The sequence below is a fragment of the Psittacula echo genome (assembly GCF_963264785.1).
Source record: "Psittacula echo genome assembly, chromosome: 1".
NCBI lineage: Eukaryota > Metazoa > Chordata > Aves > Psittaciformes > Psittacidae > Psittacula > Psittacula echo.
In genome coordinates, this window is record NC_137735.1 from 124,904,897 (window position 1) to 124,931,488 (window position 26,592).

Sequence of the window (26,592 nt, forward strand, 5' to 3'; positions counted from 1 at the left end):
TGCCAGCTGTGCAAAATGGAAAATAAAACCCCATCCTTGCTTTGTATTACTCTGTGCTTGATTTCTTGTGGAGAGAAGATCCTGTATTCAGTGAGCGCATGGCCAGGCTATTTGTCTGAAGGCCAGTTTTTGTTCTGGGTTGGCAGTATAGTATTTTTGTTAGCTTCCCCCTGCTATCACTGCAGCTGCACCTGGCAAGAGGAAGCAACCCACAATCGAAAAAGCTCATCAGAACAATAATGTCTGTTTCTCTCTTGACAGGTTAATTAATTGCATGCCATTATATTTTGTGTGTGGTTCTGGATGATTTTGATACTTTTCTTTCAAGTGCGTTTCCCAGCAGGGTTTGAAAAGCCTGGTGCATTGTCTGCCTGCCTGTCACTTCAGATGGGGCTTGATATAGAAAGAAGAGATGGAGAGGAATAGAAAGAGAGAGAGAGAGATAATGTTGGGGTGTTACAATTAGGAAATCTTACCCACTGAGAAACAGGGTAAAATCATGATTATGGCTAAATAGAAAACAAAAGCTTTGTTTCATGAAATTTTGGGGAGTGTTGAAGTCTGTTGCATAGTCCTTTGGAAGGCAAGAAAAGGTGGACTCCACAGTAAAGGCCCGTAGTCTGAGGCATGCATTGACTCCGCAGAGACTTCTGCTCACTTCTGCTGTGAGCATCCTAATCCCAGCTACTGGCTGTTTTGTTGGGAAACCTCTTTTGTGGGAGGGAGGTGGGGAAGAGCAGAAATTAAAGTCTGTCTTGAAGAGACTGGAATTCCCAATGAAGATTTCATGAACAGTTTGTCTGTGAATAAATGCAGCTTTTCACCTCCAGGATTGCATTATTTTAGAAATTAAAGTAGCATTATACAAATGATGTGCTAGAGCTAAGAGAGTTCACCAGACATTGTTTTTTTTTCAAACTGGATTATTTCCAGAGGTTGCATAACACCTCTTTATGTCCTCCCACCCAAAAATATATTGAGGCTTATGGGAGGAAGACGTTTGGCAGTTTTTGGTGGTGTTGGAAAATCCATTGCCACAGAAAGTTTTAAAAGACATAAGTGCCATATTCATGTATTAAGGCTATCTTAGATAAACAGGGTAACATATCCACGTCCACATTCAGCATAAAGGAAGATACTATTAGAAGAGTGTTACTCATATACAAGTGTGTAGGTTTGGAGGGCTTCTGTCATATGGCCTCAGGAGCTTTTCCTCCACACAAGAAATTGTCAGTGTAAGACCCTGAATGCCATGCACTATGCTATCTTTCAAAATGCTCTCAGTAATGTGCAAATGTGCTGGAGTTGGTAATGTCTGTTATTTGGCACTGGAACACCAGGGGCAGTGCTGTGGCCTGGTGTCTGCCTGCCCTTGCCATTGTGAGATGGAATTGAACTCAGGATCAGGAAGCAGTAGAAGCTCCTGGGATCCAAAATCTCAGCCCACACAGTGCATATGGTATCACGGATCATTCTGGAGTACTTGATCTGGGTGGATGAATAATGTTCCATACAGGTAAGATTATTATTCTTTTTAACTTAGCAAGTAATATTTCTTTTCATTGTTTTCCTCTAGAAAAGAGGGGGACTGTATTTCCAGACAGTAGTCACTGTTGTTGTGAAATAAGATGACTTTATTTATGACAAGGCAAATGTCTTGCAATGCTAAAAATCCCCTTTGTAGCAATAGTCTTCCATTTTTTGAGTGGGCATGCTGCTCTCAACCTTGGTGCCTCCTGCAAGTCTCATCTGACACCCTAGTCACATGCAAGTCCTGCATCACCCTCATCTGACTCCTGTCAGTTGTACCTCTTCCTAATAGCCAAACTCATAAATGCACTGAGAGACATACACCAAAGCTGCCTGCTATAAAACTGCAGGTCAAATATGATGATGTAGAAGTGATTTGTATTTGAACTGGAAATGGAATATATTACAAACTTAATTATGAATATAACATACATGGTAAACCTTACTCATGAATGATTTTTTGTTTTTTGAGGGCAGGGGATATACCTGAATGGCTGCCATAACGTTTGCATAGTTGCATATCCTTTACTAAAGGAAGAAGCAGTATTTTATTGCTAAATTAGAGCAGAAAGAAGACCTCTCTCTGCCATGTGCTGCAAACCAGAAAGAACCCTCTGCTGCATTTAAGTTTGCTTATGTTTCTCCCAGTCTTCCAGGTTTGTCACATACATTCTCTTAATGCATCTCTGCTGTTGCTTGGCAAGTAATTCTGCACACTGCAAGTGATAACAAGTGATAACTGTAGACTATTAGACTACTTTAGTGAGCATCATCTCTCCTCATAGCTTCAGTCAGCAGCCCCCCTCAAAAAATTCCAAACAAACAACACAGCACACACCTCCTATTTGAATAAAGACTGATGTTTTATTGCAGTTATTGTAATTCTGAGCATCTTAAGGGACAGAGAGTCTTCATAGTTAAGAATCATTTGTGTATAACAGTCTTTTTATTAGGAATTAGGAGGCTGTAAAGAACACAGTTGCCATTAGTATCCTGCTAATTTTTTTGTTTACTTCATAAAAACCACCAGCAACTGACCTCTGTTGGTATGTCATATGCATATTTCAACAGTGGCAACACTTGTAATTCTATGTAAAAGTAACCTGCTCCTTATTTAAGAGAATTACATGAACAGCTGTAACTGGTTTTGAAAGGAGAGTGCCAGTGGTAAATACCCCATGTAGACTTTAAACTGGAAATGGGAACTGCAGAATGTGCCTCCATGCAGCATTGCATGACACTCCTTTGCAGAAACAGTCTCCAGTAAGCATAGATGGCCACGTAGTGTCAGCGGTGGCAATTCATTCTCCTAGAGTGCCACTCTGGGTGTAATTAGCAGCAAGATCTCAAGTCGTGTCAAAGACCTGCTTTACTGCATGATTTCCTTACTCTGGTCTTTGCCACAGAATCTGTCTAGAGAATTGTGTTCCCTTAGTGTAGAGTTTTCACTGCGTGCTATATGGATTGCTTCTCATTGCTGTGAGGATTGTTGTAAAGATACCATCTGAAATGATAACCAGGACAGAATTATTTTCCTTCAGATAGCCCAAAATCCTACTTGCATGGAGGAAGAACTGCCCCAGCCAGTTCAATGGGATATTGACTCCGATGCAGAAATGATAAGTATTGATATTCCTTGATGCTTTACTGCAGGTGAATTTTAGCCTTCTAGGACATCTAAATGTTTATACTAAGTTTATATTTCTTCTTACGCCCCTTTGTGTGAGGAATTTAATCAAAAAGATCCTGGAATGGGTCCACTGTGTATATTCTACTACTGATTTTTCATAAGTAAGCTATTAATGTAAACGAAAAAAAAAGGGGTTAAGACTTACAAGAAAAAAGATAGAGATATTTATTCTCTGAATAACTGTTATACCTCTAAAGGAGACAAGAGTTGTTATAAAAAGCAGAAGTGCAGCAGACAGACAGTAGCTTTCCCTGACAGGTTGGGAAGGCTGCTTCTGAAGCCTGACACACTGGGATGAATTCTTTTGTCCATCTCAGCACCTGGTTCTGAAGAAATATATGCTGTGGTTGATTGGCAGGTTTGAGACAGAAATTCATTAGTTTTCACAAGGCAAGTCCCATATGTTTCCTCTCTGCTGCTAGCAAGCTCCCTCTCATCAATAAAAAGCTCTTGGATAAAGAAATCTTCAGCAGGATGGTGGTCTGTACACAACAGCGCTGGTATTTGTCATTGTGCTAATTAGTCCAGCCCCGAGTATAAGGATTAGTGTCAGTCCCTAGGGCAAACCGGTGGTAAATCTCTAAGAGAATGTTTAAGCTAAATAATGTTGGCAATGCAGATGGTATTAAAGTAATAGAAATACGTTTGAAATGGTGCTGTATGTGTCTTCAATGCTAATGCTCGCAATGGCAATAGCTTAGAACATAATCTATGTATTAAATAACTGTGTAAATTGGATTTGGAAATATTCATGGGGACAGAGGGCTGGAGGAGCCTTTTGGGTCTCTGAGTCCAATTCTCTGTTATCTCAGGCCCAGTGTCATATAATCCCTCTTATAAACTTGTGTAATCTTTTTCATATGCTTAAACATGCTTCTCCCAGAATCTAGAGGAGGGACTTGAACTATCTTTCATCTCAGTTCAAGTGTTTGCTTTGAACAGGACAGGAATAAAATCTGAATGTCACAGTTGTCTGAGTAGGCTAATAACCGTCGTACTGGTGGCTTTTCTCTTTCTTACATTGCCTTTCTCAGTTCAACTGAACCATCACTTCTGCATCCTTGGAGACAGGGGTAAATAGAGTTTTAATGAATTAAAAACTGGAAGTAAGCTACTTATAGTTTTTTACCTATCTTTAGGAAAACCTTCAATAAGATTCTGGGCAACTGGTTGACCAAGGCAATTGTTTTGCACCATGGAGCCAAAAGATAGATCTGAAAAAACAGTGTTGTCTGGGGTAATGTGCTCAGTTCCTGAGAGTCCAGCTAAGCCTAGCTGACTACTGTTTCAATGAATAATTCACTGTCTCTAAATTTAGCTTTGAGCTATGTGATTGTGTTGTGAGCTTGAAACATATTCACATACATCACACACAGGAGCTTTAACAGCCTTACCCTTCCCCCTCCCATAAAAACACCCTTCTGACCTCAAACTGTTCTCCAGGTGCATCACTCTTTCAGCTGTACCAGTGTTTGGGTATGCAGTTCATCAGTTTAGGTATCTCAAATATTATGATTTTTTTAAATCTTAGAAGACTTGTAAGAGGCTCCTGTGAGATCATGGAGGGATTCTGAGGACACACTCTTGTCTGGCCTAGGAGAAATTTAAAGCTGAGATATTGCTTTTATTTTATAGACCATTCAGTGATTTAACTATAGGAAGGCATAAATCTTCCTCTGAAGGGGAACTGTTTTAATTTTATTAGAATCATAGAATCATGGAATAGTTAGGGTTGGAAAGGACCTTAAGGGACCTTAATCATCTAGTTCCAACCCCCCTGCCATGGGCAGGCACACCTCACACTAAACCATGTCACCCAAGGCCTCATCCAACCTGGCCTTGAACACCGCCAAGGATGGAGCATTCACAACCTCCCTGGGCAACCCATTCCAGTGCCTCACCACCCTCTCAGTAAAGAATTTCTTCCTTAGATCCAATCTAAACTTCCCCTGTTTAAGTTTGAACCCATTGCCCCTTGTCCTGCCACCACAGTCCCTGATGAAGAGTCCCTCCCCAGCATCCTTGTAGGCCCCCTTCAGATACTGGAAGGCTGCTATGAGGTCTCCACGCAGCCTTCTCTTCTCCAGGCTGAACAGCCCCAACTTTCTCAGCCTATTTTCATACAGGAGGTGCTCCAGTCCCCTGATCATTCTTGTGGCCCTCCTCTGGACTTGTTCCAACAGTTCCATGTCCTTTTTATGTTAGATAGTAGATTTGTTTAATTAAGGTCAGCATTTATTCTATGCTCCCTTCTACTTTCCTGGAACCTAGCTCATGGGGGAGGAAGTCTTCAGCCTGAAAGTAAGGCCAGGTTTGGAGGAAGAAATAATATCTTTCATTAGATCATTTGGAAAAAGCAGATGAGTTTATGGAAACACGTGCTCCTCAAAATTCAAATATGAAAGTCACATAAACCACACAGGGAGAGCACATGGGCATAAAGATCCTGACAAGATTGTGAATGGAAGCCGAAATGGTATCTGAGAGTAGCTGAGCCAGGAGACCATGGTATGGTATCAGTGCTGGAACAGAAGGAAGATGAAGTTGCTTTGGGAGATGGGAAACAAGAAGGTGGTTGTGATTTATGTCAGAGAAGAAGGGCTTGAGGATCCTACAGAAACATGAAGAGAGGTAGAAAGATACAGAGATTGAGATTAGGAGGAGAAGTGGGTTGGCTGAGCAAACAGCCTGGGATAGAGAGCCAGGGTAGCATGTGAAGTGAAAGGCTGAAGGAAGACTCAGATGGAGGGGAGGTGCATCAGCTTTGGAGAGCAAGCTGCATATGAAAATAAGGAATGATTTGAGATACAGGACATGGATATAGAAATAAGGTAAGAAGTTGCTGAGAAGAAGAGAGAAGGAAAGTCTGGGATCCAGTGGTAAATCTGAGAGTAGAGCTGCTGGTTGAAAGAGAGAGTGAGGGACAGGGAAGAGACAATACCAGGGCAGTGGCACAGTAGAGTCTAAAATGCAGAGAAGACCAAACTATGGACACAAGGGGAAAAAAACTGTACTCCCTAGAAGTTTTTCATGGAGCTTGAGACTTTGCTAGTGCAAATGGCAGAGGAGTTTTATCTACGGGATTGCAACTGTGACAGTTCTCGTAAGAAGCCATAGGATGCAGTTTCTGGATTCATAATTTGCTTTTATTCAACTTAGATTACTCCACAAAACCTGCTGCATTGGAAGTTCATTATTAAGCCTAGCATACCAACCAGTGAAGATTTAGATAATGTCATAGTCTCAGTAGCCTATTCATTAGGCTACAGGTAGTAAACACCTACACCACCACCACCATCTGTGGTGTAAGTATGAAAAATTCAACCAATACTCCTTAATTAGTGTAAGTATAAGAAAGAGCTTTAAGTCAAAAGAGGCCTGGTAATAAGCTGTTTAAAGGCCCAACATACACTTTTGAGTGTCTTGGAAATGACTCCATTCCTTCAATTTTTTAGTAGTTCAGCAATTTCTATTCCAGCAGTTGCAATAGAAGCCTTATTATGTTGTACAGGAAAGACACAGGTCTGGAAAACTTGTAAATAATTCTAGTATGTTTTGATTAGATTTGGGGTGACAAATGTTATATGGTTTTGTTATGAAGCTTCTCTGGTGAAAGCGAAGATGGGCTCTATTACAAATCTTAATGGCTGTCGAGCTTCAAAATCTTAAAGTTTTCTAAATTCACCCAAGCATAATTTTGAATTGGGCCATCAGGCTTGTTTTGAGGGAGAGAAAAAGTAGACATAAATGAGCCTGAGTGCTTAAGTGAGACAGAAATGATAGGGCTGAAAATGTTTCTGTAATTTTAATGGACATGAGATTTACGTACTAGGCAAACTACATTATAATAGAATTTTCATGAATTTGTCTTCTCAAGAATTTCTCTCTTTTCTCCATTTGTCAGCATGGGTGTGAATGTCTATTAATAATAAATAGTATTATGCTGAATATTTTCTTTCCAGTTTTGACCCATTGAGCCAAATGAAACCTTTTCATGATAAATCAAGTACAGAAAGAAAGATGCTGCCTATTTTAAGTTGCCAGCTCCCAGAGCCTAATCTCTGCTGAAATCGTGTGAAAAGCAGCTAGTCTAGGGAAGGGAAACAAAGCATACTGACAGGCTAATTCAACTCAACATGTAAATTTGGGACCATCAAAATCTGCCATCTCCAGCCCTTTGAAGAATTTTAGCTTATTTCGGAAGATGCTTTTTTAGTAATAAGAAGCCTCTGAATGTCTAATACCAGACCCAGAATATGGACTGAGAATATTTTTCTCACCTTTGCCTTCACTCCAGGAAGAACATCCATTGCATTTTTGCAGCTGCTAGAATTATTTTGCCCATCTGATTGATAGCAATGTTTAATGAATGAGTGGCAGTGCTTTGCTTATCAGGTCACGTAACCATGCAGACCTTTTCAATAAGGCAAGGTCAAAGTGAGCTTTGCTGATGCCTTTAAAAAAAAAAAAAAAAAAAAAAAGATTGTTAGAATATAAATGCCAAATCTAGTTAAAAAAAATCAGCACAGCTGGCTGTAAAACCTAAAATACTGCTGCAATAGTTACAGCTCGGGAAGACTGCAAGTGAAACAAGCTTGATAAATTCAAGTGGATGGGAAAAGGAAGCTTCTGGAGGCAGCATAATTGCTTTTCAAGCAATTCTGCTGAGTCTTCAGGAGGGTAAACCAGACTGTTATATATGTTCTGTGTCCCCATGACATGTTTGACTTGGCTGCTCAATGGGACAACAAAGTGAGATGGTTTTGATTTGCCTGGTGGGAAAAAGTACCAGTCATTTAGGAAGTTAGTAATTTTCTTGGGTGTGAGGCAGCCAGGGGTGGCGTACAAGAGAAAGTCCTGGACAGCAGGTCAGGTCTGTCCCGGGGACTCCTACTGCATGAAGTGTGCACACCCCCCCCTACTGAAGCGTGTTGTCATGTCTTCTTTCCAGTTGTTCAGCAGAGAAAAAGTTTTCCATGCTGAGCAGCAGAACATGTCTATATCAGGGGAAGTTGGTAAATCAGTTTTGAATCCTTTGGGAAAATACACATCACAAATGCAATTAAAATACAACATAATTTGTAACTGGTTTTCTTTATGAACTGCTTTGAAATGTAGATGTAGGATTTGTTGAGTCAGATGCAGATACGTATCTGGGTCAAACTGGTGTCAGACTGCTGATTTACCTGACAGCTGAGTTAGATTGTCTTAATTGTGGACCTGAATTTCTGGGTATGAAAAGAGGCATTCACAGCCTTTTCATTTGTGCTCCAGCTCATAATGAAAGACAACTGCTTTGTAGTACTGTAATAAATGAGAAAAGAATGAGCAAGCATGAGAACATTTGTGTTCCTACTACTGCATGCAGATGGTAGCCAGTCTGATCTGTAAATAGTCCTGCACTATAAATCTATGAATAGTTTTTACTTATAGGCTGTTCTTAAACAGTATATCAGTAGAAGTATATTGATATACGGTTTTTTTTCATTCAAATATGACTATGTGTAGAATTATAGTAGCAGAATGTTAAGTGTTAAATTGAAAGCCAGATGATGTTAGCAGGAGAGAGTAAAAATGAGGAAGAACTGTGCTGGGGATTTGGAAAAAGTAGACTTACCTTTCACAGGATGAAAATGAAAATATTGGCAAGAACTCTACCAACTGTGGCTTGATGTTGGTTGAGATATTGTAATAGCCAGAGTTTCCCAATTAGGTTGCTAAAGTTGGGCTGTTGAATCTTTATGCAGACATTTAAAAGCCAGTTTAATGCTGACATTCCACCTTAGGCCCCAGAAGGAGGATGAGTTATAAATTCTGAGAGACATTAAATCGGATTTAGTGCCTGATACTTCATGTATCATGTTTTTGTTTTTCCCTTGAAGATTTATTTAAAATGCTGTGTCTGTATCCATTCCTTAATCTTTGGAGAGTGATAATGTGACAGATTATGATTTATGACTGATGAAGCAAACTGAGAATATATTTGCCTTGAGTTTATATTTTAAATGCCAGTAGTTTGGTTAGTAGATGCTCATGGTATTTGGTATCTTACTCAGTATACCCAGATGCAATGCACTGAAAATGTGTCACACCATAAAAACATATGCAGCTTTTCCTTTTTTTGTGTGTATGTGTGTGTAAAATGTTAATTTTCCAAGGAGAGCTTATAGCTAAGGAAGAACAGCAACTTTGAGAAATAGAGTTGTGAAGAGACTAATGATGTCTTTGGTGAGATGTTGGGTTTGGGTAAAATGAGCATTAATATTTAAATTTCATCCCACAGAAAATTAAATTATACAGTTAAGGTCATCACAAGAGCTCATTCTAAAATCACATTATGACTTTAGCAGTTTCTTGTTATCCAGATGAAAGATAAAGAGAGGGAAAAAATCTATTATGTTAAAATCAGAAATAAGAGCAATCTGTCAAATCTAAACCCAGAGACAACTCTTTTTAAAGCTGGAAGTGGTATCTAATTCTGTGATTTCATTCCAATGTTAGTTGCTACTCATTAGAGTGAAGCATGCCATTTACTTTACAAATGCAGTTTCTTTTTCTGCTTAAGTAACATCCGTAGTTGAGTCGTATTTTCATTGAATACCCAAATCCTTCAAATTTATTGGAATTTTTATGGGATTTCTCTTTTTAAGACTTTGGTTTTATATGACTAAGCAGCTATAAAACTAGATTAAAAAAATCTGCATCACAAGTTAGTTGTGGCTGATTAGAAACAGTATGTGACGTTGGCTTTGTTCCCTGTTTGACTGTGTCTTACTCTTATAGAACTAGGGGGATTTCACAAAGTAACTGGGGTTTGAATTCCTGGAAGAATAAAAAAGGCTTGTGGAGAATATTAAGGAACAAATACATGAAAGATTTACAGGGACAAAGCCTTTTCTTTCCTGAACCTTGAGAGAAACAAAAAAATAAAAAAAAGTCAATATCAGATCATAAAGTTTATGATGAGAATATTTAATTTCGGTATAGCCACTTATAGCTGTCTATACTAAGAAATAGCATATTCTTAGGGTACATATGGAGAAAAATTTGCAAAATACAGTTTTCTAATGAATATATCTGGCTAGATTTTTGTAGTCAATGACATTAGATGAGCTTAATTAATAGATTAGCTTCTTTCTTGTGGTCAGAGGGTTAGTAGAAGGAAGAAACTAAATCAGTTACTTTTTTCAAATGGCTTGTATCATATTCTGAACTATGAAAAGAAGAGGTTTAAACTGACAGATGTGAACAGACGTCACTGGAAATAATTTTTAAATCTCCACAGTATTGACATTTTTTTTTATCATTTTCCGAAATTAGTATGATGTTTTTAAAAAAAGCTGCCTTCCTCTTGAGTATTTTGTTATCCAGCAGAAGAGTTACTCCATTTTGAGAGTTGTCATTAGCATGAATGGTCTGGTGGGAAAGCAAAGAACTCAGCTGTGGGAACTCCCCCGTTCTTGTTTTGGTCAGGAGAAGCTAAGGTGTTCAGTAAACTCTTATCTTTAGTAACAAAAGCAGGATTTTGGTTTCAATTGTGAGCAAGCCCATCAAAGTTGGTTTCTTTAAGAAATAAAAATGCAGTTTCTTTTCTGTGAAGGTCTTTTTAGTCTACTAAGTATGATGGGGAGGATTATTGTTTTTTTAAAATTGTTTTAAATTCCAGCAACATGCAAGTATCAAGTCTAGTAATGTGCGTATGAAAAGACTTATTTAAAGCAGTGTTGTCACCTTTTTTCTTCAAAGGCAATTCTGTACCTGCGTTAGAGAATATTAAATGTTGTATTTCCAAGGGCTTATTAAATATTCAGTACTTTCCTTTTTCTGTAGTCAAGTGTGTCAAGGGCAAGCCTCCTAAGTCCTGGAACGAAACACAAATGAACTGGCACAACCATAAAAGCTGCTATTGAATACTCACATTAGAAAATATACACAGTGTGGAGAGCTTAAGGAGGAGATGTTGAGATCCAACCCCAGAGCCAATGGTATCCAGACAGGATACAGACTCTTTCTGGGAAAATACTTAAATATTGTGAGAGATTTTATTCAAAAGTTAACTATGAAACAAGAAATAAGGGTGACTGACTACCAACAATTACCTGTGCATTAACTACTTCACTGACTATAACCTGTCCATCTTTGAATACTAAATAATATGTAGATCTAGCCTCTTTTAAGGGTGCAGGATGGGCATACAAAGCATAGCTTGAATATGGAGTAATATTAGTCTGATTTTATGAATAACACACCTGAGTGTGAGGATCAGTTTCTAGCTCTGTTGCTGTTTTATTTGAGTTTGCATTGGAAGGGAAACTTGGATGCGGATTAGATGTGAGCCACACTGTACTCTGACCAGGTGCCTTTTCCTACTGTGAAACACAGACATGGCTTACAAGACTGTTGTCAGGTCATTTGCAGCCACAATTCTTAAAGTGACCTTAATTTCTTCAAGGCACTTTAGGAGGTATCTGCAAGTTAAAGCAGGACACTGGATGCACAGAGGTTGCAACAATCCACAGACTGCTTAATTTGCAGTCCAATAATTGGTTGTCATTTTTGAAATTACCTTCAACTCTGAGCAGCTCTGCTCCCAGTGGGACACTGAATTCAAATAGTAATCATAAAGTTTTCTACTTTCAACAAGTTATATGGAGGTATTTGATGCTCACTTTAGATTTATGTGCTTCATTAAAAATCAAGATGTAGATGATTAAGCCACTTACTGTGAACATTAGTAAGACTCAGCAACAGAGCTCAGATGATGATCCCATCAACTAGAGAAGCTGGCAGCTGGAATCTGTACCAACGTTGTCTGAAATGTGATGCCAATACACATGGACAAAACTGGGTGTACATTGCCTTCAAAATGTGCAAAGAGAGAATCAGTAGCCCACTGAGAGTTTTAACTACTTAAAGAGAAACGTTCTGCATGCTGGGTATTACATACTGAACATTTCTGTAACTTTTAACTGCTCACTTCTGGCAAAACCAGACACAACTTTTTACTAATGTCATTTGTATTAATTTCAATTTTGAAAAAGGCTGATTTGGTGGCCCTGGAGTGTATGTACAACCATTCTCTCACTTAGAAAAGCGTTGTCCCTCAGGGGAAAAAAGGAAGAACCTAAATGAAGGAAGATAATTTTTCTCATCCATTGAAACAAACATAAAACAACTATTTAAAAAAAATACTAAACTTTTAAGAAATGAGAGAAGGACTGTGATTATTTGGATCTTATTTGGAAATTTTTCTTCAACCTTTTTTCCAAATAGTTTCAAGACATGTGCTTGGGCCACGATCTTTAGTTTAAAAAAGGGTGTCGATGAAGCTGTTTGGTTGTATACCAAGGCTGAATTTGTGTTGTAGCTAGTCAAAACCTAAGTTTTCAGAACTTCTCACAGTGAAATGTTGCTTTGAATAGAAAATGGTCTCCTTGCTGTGACTTTTCCAAAATTATGATCAGGCTAAGTCCTTTTAGATTAGGATGCTTCATGAAACCAAACCAAAATCCATAGAAAGTTGTGTGTGGTACCCCACATACTGTGGACAATAACAAGACTGAGGAATAGAAGTTGGTTGGTCACATCCAGCTGACAGTCTGGGAGTTTGGATCTGAATTGACTTCATCTAAAATGTGGTGCTTGCCCACATGAACTAAAACGGATGTGTTTTTAAAGGCTCATTACCTTCAAAGTGAGAGAAGATGGAATTAGGATGAAGCAGAAGGAAAGCATAAAGTGAGGCTAGCATATGACTTCATTTAATTTCTGTCATTACAAGTCTTAGTAAAAAATGTGGTGGTCTTTTCAATACAGTGTCTGGTATTATGTAATATAATACTGAGGAAGTATCTTTGTTAAAGTAAGTCTCTAAGCAGTTTTCTTTGATAAAATATTCCTTTTTGCATTGACTATTGCATTTTCTTCCTTCATGTTCTCCGAACGCTCTGACTGTTGTGATAACATTGTAGGTCTTGTGTATGAGGTTTCATCGTGTTAGGTCCTGTGCAAATTCTGCCCAGAATGTTCTGATCCAAGGAGTTTACAGTTTAAAGCAAAATGCAACAAAAGATAATTTTTTCTGTGTACGTTTCTTTGCTCAAAACCAATGAAGTATGTGCTATTCTGTGCATGGTCAAATGCATGCATCTCACTGTTTTACATTGCTATGAATGGAAATTGCAGAACTATCAAGAAATCTGTCACCAGATAACAGTTTTTTCTTGCCTTTGTTCTAACCTCTGAAAGATGATTGCCTTTAGGATAACAAAGTAGAATACTCAGCAGATTTTGGAAATGACTGAATGTCTTTTTCCTTTAGGGATAATAAAGTGCTGTTGAATGTAGGTAAAATTTTTGATCTGCTTTGCCAAGTGCACTGTGGCCTTTCACAGCACCAGTGTTGAGCAAAACAGTAATAAACAGCTTGTCAGGCAGTTCTATCTGTAGTTAATCCTTTGGTATTTGGCATTTTTTTTAAAAAGGATCTGAACCAGAATGGACTCTCTTTCTGAAATACAGCCTGGAAGCAGGTGCTAATTATTTACATACTATTAGCTTCAGTGCATGGTTGAATGAACAGTTAACCCTTATTATATCTGAGTTGTTGGTAAATTTTAGTTTGGCAAGGTTTACTGTAATTCTCTGTGCTTTTCAGGATAAAAATATTCACAGTTTGAAATCGCCAAAGTGTTACTGTTAAAGAGGTTGCCCAATATTTTATCTTCTAAAAGTTCCCACCCAGATTGAAAACTATTTAGCTTTAGTGGTTTTTAACCTCACAGATTTATTTGTTTTTTCCCTCCTTCACTGTGTAGAAAGATGCTGGAGGATGCTCAAGGAGTCTCCCAAGGGTCATTCTTAGTCCACCAGTTGCTTACAGTCTGGTAAATTCTCTACTTGTGTTATGGAGAGGTTTTGAAGAGATCTGCTGAGATTAATTCACTTGGGTTATATAAATCTGGTTGTATTTGCTGACTCTAGTTGTTTCACGCAAGACTGAGGGTTTTTCATGTATGTTGGTGTCAGGTGCCAGGAGCAAATGAGCTGTGAATGTGCATCAGTTTTGCAGTTAGTGCAAAGACAGAAAAGCCTGTTCCGTAAAAATCAGCCAGACAATGTCAGATTGTTTGCTGGCTTGTGAGAAGTTCAGACTGGATGATAAGTGTTCAGTTCAGTCCCTGAGTCAGTCCTTTATGAAAGATAACAGATTTAGAGCATTTGTAATTGAGGGGCCTGATGTAATACTTTGTTTCATTGATTGTGCAAAGGAAGCCATAAACAAACTGCAGATCTCTGATATAAGTAGGTATATGGGCGGGTTTGATAGATATATCTTGTGAGTCCAAATGTAATAAATTTGCCAGGCCTGCGTTGCAAATTTAAACTTGTTTCTTGGAATAAAAGCAATTCTCTCTACCAATTGTAGAGACAATATTTTGTTGTTGAACTAGTAGTCTGTGTTAGAAAAATGCAACCATTCAGTATTGCACCAGCCCAAATGAACTCCTTCGGCAGATAATACTAAATCTGAGTGCTGAATTCAGTGACTGATACCCAATGTACACCAAATCAGTTTTGCCTCAGTGTCGCAACCTGGATTAGAGTAACGTTAATAAAGACGTTCTTGCTTATGGGTGCTGTTCTGTTTGCCTTGTAACTAAAATTTTTCATTGAGATTTAAGATTTTGGTGTGGTAACATGCCAGCATCCTGCTGCCACGTTTTCTCTTGCCAGTAACACCAGAACCCATACTATAAGCTTCTCTTTCCAGTAGGATGGTAGTAGGGAATATGATACTTTCTTCTAGTAGCTTGGCTTCTTTAAGGTACTTAGTTTAAGGCTGGGAATTAATGGATTAAGAGAGTGATACCCTGAGTGATATTTAAGTATTATTAAGGGAAGCATAAATCACATTAAGTTTATTGACTATAATAAACAATATTAAAAGAGATGAAAATCCTGCCTCAACCTCTGCTATTCCTATCGTATGTTTTTGTTTTACTAGCAAGTAAAAGTTTAAAACTGCAAAAATCCAAAGCCAAAACAGTTAGCAATTTGCTGCCATTTTGAAAGAAATGTGAGTTTTTCTTTATGCAATGATAAAATTTCAAGCTGCTAGATAACATGAGGAAGTACAGACACTAGATATTTTCAAAAACCTATGTAGTCATCTTTTTTTTCTCTTTGGGCCCCTAAAACTTTCTAAAATCTTTGAGTCTTCAGATTTTTTTTCCATGACAATACTGGCTATAACATGTCTATTAAGCTGAAAATCCAGAAAAATAAACACATTGATAACATGTTTTAAATTCTTGCTCAGGGAGGGATTTAAACATGTCATCTATTCATGTACCACACCATTGCTATTGTAATGCTAATACAGTGGTATTGTCACTTAAAAGAAGTTAACCATTGTAGCAAAGGAACAGCTGCTCTCAAAACACCTTTTAATTTGACAAGTTTTACTGGATGTAAGAATGTTTATTACCCCCAGCTGTTTGTCTCAGTGTTAATTTTTATGAGATCCTGTCCTGGACATTCTCTTTTCTTCAATGCATGACTGTAACGACGGAGTTGACGATCGGACTGTAAATGATTTTAAGTCCTTAACAATCCTGTGTGAGGACTGTCTCCAGGTTATTTAACTGTATTTTATCTATTCATGGGCCTCTATAGAACTGAATTTGTACTTCCCAGTTTGTTCAAATTGGCCTGGCTTTGTAACTTTGATAGCAGGACTGTGGATCCTAACACACTGGCAAAGCTCTGGCACTGCAATAAGAGAGGTTCTTCTAGGTTTACTCACAGTCCTGCCTAAGAGTATGAGCAGTGGATGACTGTGAACATAACAGCCTGTACAACCTGCACTGGCTGTACAACCTGCTACTCTGCCTGTAACACAGAAGGCATTTTCTGTCAGTAAACTTCCTGCGCTTGTGATTCATTGAAAATCCAAAGGAAGCATGGTGTTTGGATCAGTCCCTAGGACCCTCTGAGATACCCTTCAGGCCAGGTGTGAATTTCTGAACCATAATCTCAAGGCCATCAGAGACAACTCCATTTTCCACTATGTGAGCTGTGGACAGCCTTAAATCTTGCTGTGGTTGGTGTCTATGGGGGCTGGTTTTAAGGCACCTTGACAATTGAATGGAATTAGTACAGATTAAAGAATTTGTTTCCACTTTATGAATCACCAAGACTTTTCGTGCTCCAAGATTACATGTGAGAACTGTCTGCTGCTCTCCACTGGCCTAGATGCAAAGTTTTATTCATATTAATTGAATCACTTGGGGATGAATCAGTAAAAGATGCACTGATTTATAATAATCACTGACACTGTTAGTATTGATGAGAAGAGCTGTGTGGTTCTCATGTCTCTTCCCTCTTTTCGTTTCAGTTCATCGCCTTTGCCTCTTTATTCTTCATCTTAGTTTCAATCACAACCTTTTGCCTGGAAACACATGAGGCTTTCAATACTATTATAAACAAAACTGAGCTGGTCACCAATGGGACAGAAACTGTGCTACAGTATGAGATTGAGACAGATCCTGCCCTGACGTATGTGGAAGGAGTCTGTGTGGTATGGTTTACATTTGAATTTTTAGTACGTGTTATTTTTTCCCCCAACAAACTTGAATTCATCAAAAACCTCCTAAATATCATTGACTTTGTGGCCATCCTGCCCTTCTACCTAGAAGTAGGCCTGAGCGGGCTCTCCTCCAAAGCTGCTAAGGACGTGCTTGGTTTCCTCAGGGTGGTAAGGTTCGTGAGGATTCTTCGAATCTTCAAGCTCACCCGGCACTTTGTGGGCCTCAGGGTGCTGGGGCACACTCTGCGAGCCAGCACCAATGAATTTTTGCTGCTGATAATATTCCTGGCGCTTGGTGTTTTGATATTTGCCACCATGATCTACTACGCAGAGAGGGTGGGAGCCCAGCCTAATGATCCGTCAGCGAGTGAGCACACACAGTTTAAGAATATCCCTATCGGCTTCTGGTGGGCTGTGGTCACCATGACCACACTGGGATACGGGGATATGTATCCACGGACTTGGTCAGGCATGCTGGTGGGAGCCCTGTGTGCTCTGGCGGGGGTGCTCACCATAGCCATGCCGGTGCCTGTGATAGTTAACAATTTTGGGATGTACTACTCCCTGGCCATGGCAAAGCAGAAACTGCCAAGGAAGCGGAAGAAGCACATCCCTCCTGCTCCTCAAGCCAGCTCGCCCACCTTCTGCAAGACAGACTTGAACATGGCCTGCAATAGCACACAGGGTGACATCTGCCTGGGCAAGGACAACCAGCTGATGGAGCACAACAGATCATCAGGTAGGACCCCACTGGAAATGCATGTCCTCTGAAAACGCTTTATAGACCAGTATGTTTGGTAGGGGCCAGAAAGCAGCTAGTCTTTCTGCCAGGAGAAGACGTAGCTCCCACCCTTCTCCCCTCCAGTGTTTGCGTGTGTCAGTCTCATAGAGGATAAAATAGGTATAGTGATGTTCCCAAACCTCTATGTAGCTGGTCTATACAGTTTTGCTTGCTCTGTTGAGAATGCTTTCCTGCTGATGATATCAACCTTTTTTTTTGCCCGTTGTTTGTTGCGTCGTATGGATGTTTCTTGTTTTTTCTGCATGACTGTGACTATTTGAGCAGCCACCGTGTCCCACCCTGTTGGACTCCATGGTGTTTTGCCTCAGTGTCTGTCTCTTGTGTCAGCTTTGCCTGTGCCACATCGTGGCCTGTTAAGCAAGATCCTACAAAGAAGCAGTCATTTAAAAGGAGCAGGTGCTTTACATCAAAAGCCCAGCACTCAAAGGAAATAAGAAGAAATTATATTTCTAGTTTTCTTTCCATTTGGCATTCCGCTTCCATGGCTAGACGAACCTCCTTCATCTGTATTAGATGAGACATTGCATGATATTTACTATTAATTGAATGATAATAGTATAGCTGATGTAAAGTTTGTCAAGAAAAATGAAAATGACAGCCCCTAGCAACATCGTCATTATTAGTGTTGATGTTTATGATTTATAGTATCTTATTTGTTAGAGTTCCAAATGATGGATAAGGAGTATTTTGTGCTAATCACATAATTATGAAAATGCATATCAAATGATAGCTTCTGCCCCCATATTTCATATCTCTTCAAATTAGAGTAAATTTTATCTCTCAGTATATTTGCAACAAATTTTTTAGCAGCAAGTATTTTTTGTTTGGTTTTGAATGTATTTATTCTTAAACCAAGCACAATCTGATTACAAAGCTCACATACCAGTCAGTAGACTAATGCTGGAAAGCTACTAAAGAATAATAGACAAAAACCCTTGTCTGGTGTCATTCAGTAATTGAAATTTAGTTTTTAAAAAGGATAGAGTCTGGAAAATCAGTCTTTGAACAATATCCATCTTTGGTCTGTTGCTCTGTTACTGAATAGCATTTATGTTCAAAGAAGCTGGGTTTCAGTCTTCAAGTGAGTGTATGCAGACAAAGTTAACACAGCTTTTTGAGCATCCTAAATATATTTAAGAGGATGGAAACCCTTGAAAGGACTCACACTGTGGGTGGAATATAGTTAGTTTTACAGTGCTTTGAGTGATACACACTTTCAGATACCTTCAAAGTGTTAATAATAACAGCTTTTTCATGCCATCAGGTCCCACTAAAGGTATTCCAGCATGGAGAAGGCTCAGTGTGATTAGAGCAAAGAGACACTTTTGTGTGTCTGCAGCTTTATTTACAAGGTGTTATAATCCTTGAAGTTAGAGAGGAAGCAGATATGCAAAAAGGAGCCATTTTAAAGTGCTAACTTTCTCTTCCGTAGTACCACCGTTCATATCATGCACTGTAGCTTTATTTCTGGTAAAGCTATTAGCATCACTAGGAATTCTGTGCAAAACTTCAAGGCTGAATATAGCCCTTTGCATTACCAGTTCAGAAAAACACTTGCTCAGGTTTAAATGCAAAGCTAAAGCTAAAGTCAATAACATCCCATTATCTGTTATGTGCTGTTCTGAGCAGAGAATTTTTTATTGAAGTGTGGCCTGAATCTGAAATAGTAGATAATTTTTAAAGACAGTCCTTTGGGAGTGCCAAATCAGGAGAGGTAAGAGTTTCACTGTTCGACAAAATAAACTACAGACCGAAGACAGCATTTAACGCTGGGTGCTTATGATGACAAGCAGTGCAAGTGTGAGAAGTATAGAAATGAAAACTAAGTGTGTTGTTAAACAGGTTTTAGTGCCAAATGTTGAAAATTTAGCCCTCCTGGAGAGGGGTTTTCTTTAAAACTATAATAAGCAACATATTCTAAGCAAAAATTACTAACATGACCTCTTGTTTAGCAAAAAATTATAGCCAATATAGTAAATACTTGTTTGAAATATCCAAGTCTGACTGTACCCTGAAAAGTTGCAGTACATAATAGGCAACCAACATTCGATTATTTCTTATTTCATGTTAGTTTAATATAACTTTATATGAGCTTTAAAAGAACAGGGAAGTCAAAAGATCATTGTTCTTGAACAGAAAATATACTTTTTGCCATTTTGTACTGATTAATGGTGAATTGCAATCTTGTTTTCTTCTAATGATTTACCTTATAACTATTTTTTGAGTGATGGGAATACCCAGCATTCAGCATAAGCTCTTTGTGATGTCTCATTTCCTCATTCATTATTGTCTGTAAATGGGCATGGTGCTTTAACCAGTGTTATCAGGTGAAGACAGTGCAGGAAGTGAGCAACCACTCTCACCTGGTGAAAGGCTCCCTCCCATCAGACGCTCTAGTACAAGAGACAAAAACAGAAGAGGGGGAACATGTTTCCTACTGACAACAGGTGATTACACGTGTGCTACTGATGGAGGGATCAGGAAAGGTATGGACTTCTTTCATTAGATCATAAAAGGTTACTCAGCAATGTGCTTGTGAAAAGCAGTCAGTAAAATGATGTGCACAATGCTCTAAAAGGAAAGATTGTGTTCACAATGTATCTTTTTTCTTTATTCCTAGTCATTTTTTCCTGCTTTCCTTTTAGAAACACTCATCTCCTTTAGTCTTCACAAAATGTGCTTGATGTTGGACCCTCATTTCACTTGTGTCTTCATTTGTCTGTTATCTTTAATGGAAAAGCCTGCAATTCAGACCTTGCTCATTCAACCACTCATCACTCAATACCATTTGTCATGATAAAAGAAAAATTAGTTATTTATTAATTTTGGCCTGCACTTAATAACTCATTAAAAATTACAGCTGAATAAATTACACTTGAAAGGTTGAAATGTCAGAAGTAGGCAATGTTTCTGTTCTGAACACAATAAAGCATATAATAAGATGCTGTTTAGATTTGTTCAAAGAAAAGTTTGAGTTTATAGTGCCACAAAATGTTTCCTCTTTGTAATACACCACTGCTGCTAAGAGGTAACTGTCGACCCCTGCCAGAATTCAACTACAGTAAACAATGTTTGATCTTGCAAGGTGCTAAAAATGCCTTTCTAGTTATTCATCCTCTTCAATTCTCATTAGTCACTGTTCAGTAGGATTGGATTCCCCAGGCAGAGTTTGCAAAACCTTCTGTCCTTATATGTATCACCCATGTGACTGATGGTGTGGCTACAAACCTAATAACCTTAGAGCATAGCCCCAAAATCAGCAGTGCCAGTAAAAGTGTTGCAGTTTCCTTAGATAAAAATTGCTTTGGTTTCTTGGCAAATTGCATCATTCTGACAAGTTTCACATTCCTGAGTGCTTATGTGCAGTCATTCATCTCAGGGTTCATCTAGAGTAGCCATGTGGCCCTGGACAGATATTTCTGGCTGAGATTTTTCTGCTGTCCCCCCATCCTGTCCCCCCCGCTTTTTTTAACCATGCTTTATGTTCAGCAAACATAGCTGTCCCAGCCAGCCATAGACCCTAGTGGAATTCTCTTGTATTATTCTGCAAATGCTCTTTTCACATTTCAAAAGCATGAGCTCAGTAGGTTAAACCTGTGAATCAGATATGCAGCCAGAGTTTAATGTGTACGGTATTTCTAAAGAGTATGATTGCCTCTATGCTCCTGTGGTTTACATATTCCCACATTTAATGCTTAGATTACATGGGACTTTGTGGTAAACATGTTTTTGCACAGATTTAGGATGCCTTACACTGTGTATAGGTCTTACACTGTATTCTAAACAACTAGGATTATTTAAAATATCTCTAATGGTAAGAGTCCAGTCTTTGAGGAGGTCAGGAACACCTGAATTATGCAGATCGCCATGGCATCTCGCAAGAGAAGGTTCTTGACTTCTTTTAGGAATATTAGTATAAATGTTTTGAGTGCTGTTCACTTGGCAGTAGATCAGAAACAGATCTACTATTTCTGATCAGAAACAACAGATCAGAAATAATAAGTTACAACAACAGATCAGAAATAATAAGTTACCCAGCAGCTACTAAAGAAATGGAACATAATAAGAAAACCATATAACGTGTAACAATCATATATAATAATAATCATTCATTATGTAACAATAAAACATATTTTATACTGGGATCACCTGAACATTTTAATTTCAAAATCTAGATTCAAGAGAAAATTGTTTCATAGCTTTTACTGGAAAAATTGGGCTTGAGTTCAGAACTGACAGTTTCTCAATGAGAAATATGCTTTTTGACTGGCTCTGGTGGCTCTGATGATAACCTTAGTTTAGGCTGAAATGTTTTAGCCACTGGCTTTCAAGTTTATTTTATACAGAGTAAAAAGGTTAGCTCATGAGAACAAACCATCTTCAAGCAACATCCAAATGATTTTGAATACTTGAATTTAATTCACACATCAAGTCTACTACTTTTTCATCTTATTTTTTCCCCTTCATTTGATTCCTTTTTTGCTTCTTGGTCGTGTTCAATTATCTTTTTTTTTAAGGTTTTTGCATTTGCACCTTATATCCATCTCTAAGATGACACTGATTCGGAGCTGATTGAAACCCCACCAAAATACCTGGAAAGTACCAATTTGGAATCATGCCTCTGTTCATCTTGTGTATCTGGTTTTTATTTTTTAGGAGTTCCTGGTCATCTTTACCACCTTCCTGTATCAGTTCTTTGCTTTTATCATTAGAAAAGTTGCAGGAAAAATATTTTTAAAACATACTTTCCTACTTCCTGTGTAATGAAAGTCTACCTGACTTATTTTGTTTTTTGTAAGCTTTATGTTTACAGGGGAGGTTAAAAGTATACACTAGCATTGTGCTTCTCCTCGATTCCCCTTTCAAACATGATTCTAATCTGTGTAAATGCTGATAGAAACTCAGAAACTGGAGGCTGTTTTTGAAATGTATCAGAAGCCTGTGAAGCATCACAGTCTAGCCTGCCTTTGCAATCTGGAGAGAGCACTGCACAACGTTTTAGCAGACATGAGGTTATATGTTTGCTTAAAGTATAGTTTTACAGTATGCGATTCTCACTACATAAGAAATATGTTGTCATTAGGGGAGAACATAAAACATAAGTTTGTTTTTTTTTTTGAGCTGCTAACAACTCTCTGTCTGGTAACGTCCAGTGTGATGTTTAGCTGTATCGTCATTGGCATTTTAGAGTTTCTGTGGGACAAGTCTTAGTATTTCACTGAAAGCATTTTATTCCTGCATGTCTTAAACTGACAAATGCTTAGATGCATGCTTGTCTTCAAGGAAATAGGTAGTGCCATTGAAATCAACAAGACTTATGCTTGCAGTGAAGCAGTATCCATGTACTTGAGCAGTGAGGTCCTGTCCAGCTCCATCTTCATTGTATTTCCTTGCTGGTATCTCCCTCCAGACTGATGGACCAGGCCTTTTTTTCATAAGTGGGTTTATTCAGGTGCTATTGAAGATCCTTGAATATGAAGATAGTGATGCAGTGAATAGCAATGCTTTTCTGTCATTTTACAGAATAGCCTTTATGAGGTAAAAACAATCTATATGCAGCAAAAAGTAGATAGCTAGAGCTCACAGTGTATTTGAACAGAAATCTCTGCACGTGCAATGTTCTCTCCAAATTGTGAAGCATTATGTGCTGCCTCATTTGATGCATAATTATTTACTACTGACCTCTGTGGACTAATAACGTTTATTTCATTGGAGTCAGTTGGAGAAGGAGCACATATATGGTGTTTTAAATTTGTCAATCAGGAGTCATTTACAAATATGTCAGACTCTGCTATCTTATTATACTTTAATATGCTATCTTATTATACATTAGTATTAGACACAAAGTTTTAGGATTAATATTTTGGAGGATGGAGCTTCTTTTGCGTATTACCATTCAATCCTCTGCAGAAATGATTTACACATACTGTATACAATTTATCTGGGGTTTGTTTTCTTTATTTTTAAAGAAAAAGTATCCTTTATTAGGAATTGAGTTTAGCAGAGATTACATAATTCTAACAATTTTTATAGTCTGTCTTAATGGAGCTTTAATTATGCTTAACCAGATAGATAGCTCACCCAATAACCCTGCTGGGATCCTTTACCCTGTGCTCTATGCAACCCTGCTGAAGCCAGCAGAGCAGCATTGAGTGCAAGATGGGGTGTGGGAGAGCAGATCAGACCTTTTGTGTGGCAGTCTGTTTAATTTTCTGGGAAAGAATAGCTGCATCAATTTGTAAACAATTTCATTTATTATTATTTTTTGGTAGTAATGCATCTCAGCATTGAGTTCTTTTGCAGGCAGATTCCCTGAGTCTCAGATAGCTCCTTGGACTACATTACATTGTATTGTTTGTCTTTGTCTATATTTTTGGCTGAATTCAACTGATGTTTGTGCATTTTCTCATACAAGGCTATGAAAAATCTCGAAGCTTAAACAGCATAGCTGGCTTGACAGGCAATGCTCTGCGACTGTCTCCAGTAACATCACCCTACAGCTCACCTTGTCCTCTAAGGCGCTCTCGGTCTCCCATTCCTTCCATCTTGTAAAGCAGATGGCATCAATCGGCTACATAGTATTAATTCAAATACTGTTTACCACATAGTGGAAATAAATGTAGCATTAACCATAGGCTCCACAAATATGGTATAACTCCTGCATGATAATAACTGTCAGTAGTAAGAAATGCCACTTGGGTAGCTGAAGATTTTTATCTTGGCTTTTAAAGATTACCCAAGGTAGTGGTTCTCCTTTTATCTACTACATGGTCCTGCTTTACTGTGGCAATAAAAGGACAGTTAGTGGATGCTGTTGGCCGGTATATTCAATAAATAAGCATATTTTCAGGGATAATTACTTAAAATAACGTGCTTCCAACTAATTATCAGTCACTCCATCGAACTTCCATTTCTTGTGACTCTAATCCATTCTGAAGATGTCTACTGTGAAGGGTCTGCTCATTTGCATGGACCATCCTGTCTCCATCACCTGACAAGCAGTGTTGCTGACTGTGGAGACCACAGAGAGCTCTGGATGTGTGTTCTCACATTGTACCATCCTGCTGAAATGAAAGCACTGATAAACTGGTCTGCATGTGGGATTGTTTTTCTTTGTTTAACCTTTTCCTTTATTTTTTAACAATCTACTTGTTTATAAATGGCTTTATTTTGTGATTAACTTCGGTACTGGATTGCTGTATCAGAGTTCTGAATGTCTCCGGTTGTTTGCACACAGATAACTGCAAAGAGGTTGTCATTACTGGTTACACGCAAGCAGAAGCCAGATCTCTTTCTTAATGGCTTGGGGAAGGCACAAAACATGCAAGAAAGGTAAACGCCATCCAGACTTGCAATTTTAAGCTAGCAAGTGCTGCTTGGTACTGTAGTAATTTCTCTGCTCCAGGGTTCTTCAACCTTTTCAGAGGCTGAGTGCCAAGTAAAATTGAGAAGACTATTGGGGGCTCTTTTGTACTACTGTAAGAGGGGAGTAGTTCTCAAATCAGATTTTTGACCAGACTTATACCTCTGGCTCATGAGCTTCAAAAATTTCTTCAGTCAGTCTTTTTTGAGGTGCTTTGTCCTGTACGTTGTTTGTCTGTCTGTTTTGCAACCTGTCTACTGTATTTTCCATCTGTCTCCATAAAGCACAGAGATACTGTTAAAATGCCCCCATCTTTTAAGGTTAACTAAGGACATTTTTCTCCTTTTCTCTTTTTTTTTTTTTTTTTTTTAATTTATTTTTTTTTCACATGGACTATACTTATGTGTATAGACACAAATATATATATTTTTCAAGTGCAAGTTAGTATTGTCTAGACTAACTCATGTGAGCACTCTGTAGGTTTTTCCAGTGGGATTTAGTAGCGGCTTTACAGTAGTGACTGGTTGCCTATTGCATCAGTCTTCCTTCTAGCAACCAGCATTTGTTACAGTTTTGAAACTGTATCTCCTCTAGTGGCTTTTTCCTTCAATATTAACCTCTGTTTATGCAACAGGACCAATGCAATGGCAGATTTGATGTTCTGGGCTGGTGAGGAAAAAATACCCTAAACTATAGAGTTTTAGAACTATATGGGAAAGACCATAACAACCACAATCTTAAGAGATCCTTGAGATTGTTGAATAGTACCTGATTGTCATGTTTTAATTTTTGTCAGGGAAAGAAATATAACTTATTGTTGAGCATATAACATGTTCTTCCATATATAGCCTAGCCCGATAGCATGACCTGCATGTCAGAATTATTGTACAATAATGTATTTATCAAAGTATACATTTCTGATATTTAGAGATGTACATTGATATAGTTTTGGTAAAATACTGTCAATAGAGAGATAATTGCAAACAGCTTTTAGCAAAAGAATTAATATAATATCTGGTGCTGCTGTTATATTAACTACAGTGTTGTACAGAATTTATCATGGATTTTTGACTGCTGAAAAAGGGACAATGGAATTTAGCCATACCAAGGACTGTACTGGAAAGAGACTGCTGCTGCTGAATGGGCCGTGATAAACAACTCGCGCCTTGAGGAGATCACTGAGACTTACGTGAGAAGTAGAGCTTGTTAAAGAAGATTAAAGACTGCTTGTAATTACTGCTGCCAGAGGAAGGGGTGACTAATCACTGTTGATGAGTCAGCTGTAAATAAAACGTGTGTGCATGGAATATCAGTTTTTATCTATATCAAGGAAAGCTGAATTCAAGTCATCATTGCTAAGGCTCCATGCAAAGACCCACACCCCTGCTCCCACTTCCTGGTTCCTGCAGTAAGCTGTGCTGTGAATCGTACAAAGACACACACCTAATAATGATAGTGATGTAAAGTACATCTGTCTTGACTTCTGTCATAATAATGGTATATTTTGCAGCGGTCACAAATATGAGCAGAATAGGTTTGCATAAGTCCTCAGTTTGCCATGACCTATATTTGTATGAATTCTAGTGTACATGCCAAGTCTTAAGTTTACTTTTCAC

At 38.3% G+C, this 26,592-nt stretch overlaps 1 protein-coding gene across 6 annotated transcripts in view; it reads left to right on the forward strand.

Moving 5' to 3' along the window:
- KCNC2 (potassium voltage-gated channel subfamily C member 2) overlaps positions 1 to 26,383 on the forward strand; it is a gene marked incomplete at both ends in the record, with an annotated part of 110,914 nt that extends 84,531 nt beyond the window's left edge. The window contains 4 exons of one of the 6 annotated variants that reach the window (XM_080619049.1): positions 16,620 to 17,550; positions 17,878 to 18,009; positions 19,932 to 20,099; positions 24,029 to 24,165. In XM_080619049.1, coding sequence (XP_080475175.1) covers positions 16,620 to 17,550; positions 17,878 to 18,009; positions 19,932 to 20,099; positions 24,029 to 24,165 — 1,368 coding nt within the window. Of the gene's footprint in view, positions 1 to 16,619; positions 17,551 to 17,877; positions 18,010 to 19,931; positions 20,100 to 24,028; positions 24,166 to 24,850; positions 24,913 to 26,017 lie in introns of those variants that run through there. The other 5 variants (XM_080619051.1, XM_080619053.1, XM_080619050.1 and 2 more) reach the window with 5 other exon arrangements.
- Between the last annotated feature and the right edge of the window lie 209 nt (positions 26,384 to 26,592).